The sequence below is a fragment of the Pyxicephalus adspersus genome, chromosome 1 (assembly GCF_032062135.1).
Source record: "Pyxicephalus adspersus chromosome 1, UCB_Pads_2.0, whole genome shotgun sequence".
NCBI classification, from domain to species: Eukaryota; Metazoa; Chordata; class Amphibia; order Anura; family Pyxicephalidae; genus Pyxicephalus; species Pyxicephalus adspersus.
In genome coordinates this window covers 27450435-27456434 of record NC_092858.1, presented here as the reverse complement: position 1 = coordinate 27456434, position 6000 = coordinate 27450435, and the positions used below count along the sequence as shown (strand labels likewise).

Here is a 6000-nt window from a genome sequence, read left to right as displayed (position 1 = left end):
AAGTATCACACAATAGGAGGGGGATATGGAATGGTGGGAAGTAGTGAGGGTTTTAAGAGACAGAAGAAGATGGGTAGGCAAGTCTGAAAAAATGGGTTTTGAGGGCTCTTTTAAATGAGCAGAAAGTAGGAGCAACTTGAATAGGATGAGGAAGACCATTCAAGAGAGTCGGGGCAGCTCTAGAAAAGTCTTGGAGCCGTGCGTGTGACGAAGTTATGAGTGAGGAAGTCATTAGTAGGTCATTGGAGAAACGAAGAGAAAGGTAGGTAGGAAAAGAACTGTGGAGCAATTTGAAGGCAAACCACAGGAGCTTGGATTTGATTGTATGGTGAAATGGAAGTCAATAAATAGAACTAATTTTGTAATATTAATTTTTTTTTTAATTTGAAGGACCTTCTGGCTGCTCTTTCAGCGCACACTCAAAATTGGGACAATGTAAAAAAAATAAGTGGTGGTCTCACACACATGCGCAGTGTGATAAGCAATTTTTTTCTCACATTTTCAGGAGGAAACAGCCTTTCTTGTGTCTGTGTAGTGAGATCAGGTGATCTAAGAATCCAGAAGACTCCAGAAAATGGCAGCTTCCACTGGAGCCCCACTGCATTATTTATTTTCAGCTTTAAAAGTTTGCACTATCCTATTCATTAAATATTATTCTGATATAAAATGTTGTTTTTCCTTCATTTTAGTTTGCACAGGCAATTGTGAAAGCCGTCACAATCTGCCTGGTGGCGGTAAAGTCTGAAAGGAAGCCCAGAGCCTCCAGTAATACATACGTCACATATCCCAGGAGGCTTGGGGCTGCAACATGTCCAATCTCAGGTATGCACAAAAGGGGTTTATCCCCTCAATGAAAAAAATAATTGTAGATCTTGCATATGCACAGTGAGACCGTCACTTTTTTTGTCATTTACAGGTGGATACAACACGTGATCTCACACCTGTGCAGTGCAAGACCAGGTGTCGTAACCCAAATAAAGATAACGCTGGCCGTGCCCGGTGCCGAGGAGGAATCCAGGACGAGGGACCAGATGGAAGACAGGAGAAGGATAAAGGTCTCTGTGCAAGTAAAGGTGTCATTTTTTTATGAAAGCTATTAAGTTCCACTTTAATTTCCTGTCCTTTAGACCAGTAGTCGCCAACCTTTCGGCCCTTAGGGGCCACGAAATCGACGGAAGAAACTTTCCCCAGAGTGACGTCATGACGCCAGAACCCGCCCACTCTCCCATTGCAGGCTCAGAGCTGCTTGCTAAATTCCAGGGGGATCCAGTCCATTTAAGAGGGGGATTATTTTTGTTTTGGGTAGGTTTTGGGTTTACTTCCTCTTTAAAAAGAAGCCTGCCAGGATTCTATAATGGGAAGAAGGTGACCCCTCCATTATTGTGGAGGTAAATAAGTGTTTATATAATAATAATATTGGGCAGCTCAGGTGACCCAGCACAGGAAAACGAGTGTCAGCTGGGAAGCAGCTCGGCCCGCCCCGCACGTCACTCTGAGCACGGCGGCCATACTATATGAGGCGCCGGCGGGCGCGCTCTGACAGGCTTCTCCGTCACAAGCAGGCCGCCGCAGTTCCCAGCGTGCACCGGGCCGCGCATGTGCAGTAGGCAGCGGGCTCAGGAAGAGGAAAATAGGAAAACAGCCGAGAGAGAAAAATAAGAGAAGAGGGGGCGGGGAAGGTTTCCTTATCACCTCTGCAGCCCTGCTATAGGCCCAGGACCTCTCTCAGACAGGCTTGTGTCATACGGGACCCCCCGGTCTTGTCCTCCATGCAGCAGTGACACCGGCCATGAACAGCGGACTCAGCCCGTCCCCCGCAGCGGTGGGGGTTCCCGGGGTAAAGCTAAAGTTCTGTCGCTATTACGCCAAGGATAAGACATGCTTCTATGGGGACGAGTGCCAGTTCCTGCATGAGGAGCCACTGGGCATCCATGGCAACAGCCTGGCCGCCTACCCGCCTCAGCCTGTGCTTACCCCAGGGGCCAAGAAGGTGGAGTTGGGGGCCCTGGAGGGCCAGCGTCTAGCCACTGACTATGGTGAGGCCTACTTCCTTCATGTGTGTGATTATATAACTGCTTGTCATGTCACAGATGTCTGCCTACCTACACATGACCATAAGCCTGGCCTTGTGGGGAACTACAAATCCCAGCCAGCCCTGCTGTACTGTGTGGGCCCTGCAAGTTTCTGCTGCTTGGAGAACTACAAGTCCCAGCCAGCCTTCTCAGCAAGCCTCATACTAGATTTTTATTCTGCTGTCCATATAGCAGTCTTTAGTTATCCTTCCCCTGCGTTGTATCACTTCAATTTTTTAAATATTATTGGAAAGGATACAGCAGGGCCCCTACTGCCATTCCATATAGAGCAGAGCTGTCACCGGGAGCTCTGTAGTCCAGCTGACAACACTGGTTCTAAATTTCAGTGTGCTGTGTTGTCAGCTGAATTATTGTCCCAGCATGGTGTCATTATAAGCTGTGTGCACTTTGCAGTAACCACGCGCCTGTTTTTGGGTAATTAATGAATTGTCGGGTCACGATACAGGAGCAGCGACCGCCTGCAGCTTCCCACCCAGCTGAAAAATAAATTCTGGGGAGAATGATGTGTATTCTTTATTGATGGGAAGTTTGCGTCACATTCCATGATTATAATACCACATTCTAAAGCCATGGAGATAACTCTTTGTTTGAAAAGGCTTTTCTATAATTTTGGAGGGTGTCCGCAGGAATTTGTGCCAAAAGAAAATTGAGGTCAGGTATTTGGTGTTGGTCAGCAGTGCAATAAATCCCAAAGGTGAGGTGGGGACCAATCTATTTCCTCCACACCAGACACCTGAAATCAATAGAATGGTTTGGAAGGCTGGACCATCATTTTTGTTAAAAGATCGGCAATATCTGTCTTAAGTGGAACGTTCACATAAAAAAAAATAACCTGCCTTTTACCTGTGGAAAGCCCTCCAAATGCATCCAGATTGAATGACCATTTCTTCCCAGATCTTTTTTTTTTTTTATTTTTTTTTATTTTACATTTGTAGGGAGATGTCGCCTGCTCTTGCACCTGTGCACTTTTTTTTTTTAATAGAAATTAAAGCTGGGTGGCAGCCCCGGTATTCTGCCCCACCTCTTTAGTAACCATCCAAAAACAGCCGGGTGGCTACTGAAAAGTGCACTCGGTGGAAAGGGTCCAGGGAAAACACTGATCTTGGACATGCCCGGAATGAGCGGGCCGTGTCTTGGGATATGTGACACAACTCTCCCAGGAGGTTGCGATGGTAAAAACAGAAAATGAAGGGACCTCCTGTATGTTTGGAAATATTAGAAAAAACATTTAATAGGAAATATAACCAAGGGACAAAGGTAACTAAAGAACATTTAATCTCCCTAGCGATAATCCTGAGTTTGGCTCGGAGTTAAATTTCATTATCAAAAGGGGTAACCCCGGGCCACACTCGGGGTGGAAATAAGGGCTTACCTGGTCCCCATAAACCCGCAGTGTCCTCCAGCATCTGTATCATTGGTGATGGCCAGCTTCAGCGTCCCCTGGCTTTGGTTAACATGCTGGGGATGCGAGGTCATAGGATGCTGAGGCCGGGTGGCCATTCGTCGTGTGTACGTGCAGGTACCGTATGCTGAGGGGCAGGAAATTTAAAACAAGTATTTTTACTCAATCATACCGCCAGGGAGTTTAAGCAATTCTAGTAACACAGCATTTCGGGGTGGGGGGCAAGCTAGTGGTTAGGCATATAGGGTCTGTAGAAAGGGGAATAGTTGGAACTGTAGGCAGCACTTCAGTGTGGTGGGAACTAGTATTAGCTTGGTCCCCCCCCCTGCTTACAATGCAGGACTGCTGGTTCGGCATGGCCCATAGTGCTGGTGTGCTTGCAGTTGGCAGGGTGCTAAAATACTGTAGTGTCTCTGGGGGGACTGATCCCATAATAGATAGATATAATAGACATAATATCCCATAATAGATCTGTAGTAATGAGGCATATAGTAACCAAAATTGCTTATAAAAAGGTACTCCAGACTAAAACCATTGTTTTAGTAATCCTCGGTGGGGGGAGCTCCACTGCAAGAGTAGTCTGTTTCCTTCAACTTCTGCACTAAAATTCATTACCCGAGCTAATGAGGTGTCCTATAATTATGGGATCCTTGGTAAAAAGAAAACAAAAAAAAAAAACCTTGCCTACACTTCAGAGATAAAGGAACAAATGCAGGTTCAGTGCCATAATATTCTGAGAAATGCTGCAGATCAGGAACTTTGGGTGATAGTTTACTCATAGCCTACTTTATATATTTATGACCTGCTAAGGTTTCAATCCATCACATAATCAGTTTTGGATATTGTAAGGCATGACCTAATTTTAGTTTTTCACTAACCAATAGAAAATTGTATTTCTGTGTAAGAGTCCACTATCTCCCAGTCCTATGTCAAAGTTCTGGCTTTGTCCCTATTTTCCTCCATATTTTTTCATTCTCTTTGCACATTGTTCACACAGCTCTTGCTTTTGACCTTCCTATATTTCCTAATCCACCTGTTCTAGATCCACCTTGCCACATCTGGTAAAGGTTTTTCTAGCATCCAGCAAGTTTTTTTTGTATAAATTTTGGTTTTTACACTGACAAGAGGCGGTGCTGTCAATGCAGAAAGTCATAGTCAGGACTTGGTGTGATGAGTTGCTGATTACCAAGCATCAACAATGTTGATTTTCAGTGTTTTCTGTGCATTGTACTGCAAATGAGCACAGTCTGCATAAAAGGGGCTGTCAGCTGGTGTAAGATGTTGCAGGAGGGAGCTGAGAACTGTTTTTTTTTTTTTTTTTTTTTGTAGCTGTTATGTAGGCACATAAAACCTCATGAGCAGTTAGTTTCTGTCCAGATTTATGTCTAAAAGCGGTACATGGTCTTTCATGAAAATTTATTTTACATTGTAGGCCTGTAATTCTTAGGCATAACTCACCAAAATATGTCCAATATTTAATAATAAACTTTAAATAAACAAATAGCTGTTAAAACAAGCATGCATAAGTAAATACTGAAACCTGTACAGTAGCATATATAATTACATAGTATTGGATTCAATACAGTTTATTTGTATTGAATCAAATACAAAATATTAAAAAAAATTCCTGCATGCACCGACGTCATCTCCTGGGGAACATTTGCACACTCGCTGGGGACAGATTGGAGGAAAAGGACGCGGTCGCAGGATGGGATCGGACAGACAGGACAGTGGAGGACGCTGGTTTGACCAGGTAAGTCTTTATTAATTTATTTATTTATTTTTTTAAGCTACCCCTAGTGTGGCTCGATTACTGCTATCAGCTTTTTTTTTTTTTTTTAACCCTGTGCCACACCCAAGGTTACTGCTCAGTAGGTTAAGGGCCCATTTAGACAGAATATACTTACCCCCATGTTTGTAAACGGTAAATAAATTGTTTGTCAAGGACACCAAAGGTGCAGTGTATAAATGTGCCCTTGGTTGATAGGCTTATGTCGTAGTATTTCTACAGAAGATTTGTCCCTAAAATAAAAGGCCTTTACTTTCCACGTTCCACTGAATACTACAATGTAAATGGGTTGCATAAAAACCTAAAACTACGACAAAAAAATAAATCTTGCTTTTGGATGGACTTTGTATATTTGTTAGGTTTAGGTCATTGGCTTTTGGTAACATGTTTGCTAATTATCCCTAAACTTTTTCACTTTTAGGGCTCTAGTTATATAACTGTGAATCTGACATTCCCTCTCAGGAATCTTCCAGGTCACGTATTTCAATGGCATTTGTACCAGGGAATGTTAGATTCCTTGTTTTTTTATATAGAGTTCTTGGCATCATTTCTAGTGCTCCAGCTCTATTGACTGCTAATATAGATGAATTGTAATCTCATATCCAGCTGTAATCACAGACTAATCATGGCATAGGCTTCTTGTTGTAGAAATCCTAGTTACTTGGCTGTCACACTGAGCTTTTGGCTTCATATCTTTGGGTCACCAACCTAGGACA

At 43.5% G+C, this 6000-nt stretch overlaps 1 protein-coding gene across 3 annotated transcripts in view; it reads left to right on the top strand.

Moving 5' to 3' along the window:
* Positions 1 to 1594: 1594 nt before the first annotated feature.
* Positions 1595 to 6000, top strand: part of PAN3 (poly(A) specific ribonuclease subunit PAN3) — a 28689-nt gene continuing 24283 nt past the window's right edge. For 2 of the 3 annotated variants that reach the window (XM_072404587.1, XM_072404579.1), the window contains exon 1: positions 1597 to 2036. In XM_072404587.1, the coding sequence (XP_072260688.1) occupies positions 1790 to 2036 (247 nt within the window). In that variant the 5' untranslated portion in view covers positions 1597 to 1789. Of the gene's footprint in view, positions 2037 to 6000 lie in introns of all 3 variants that reach the window. The other variant, XR_011919801.1, reaches the window with a different exon arrangement.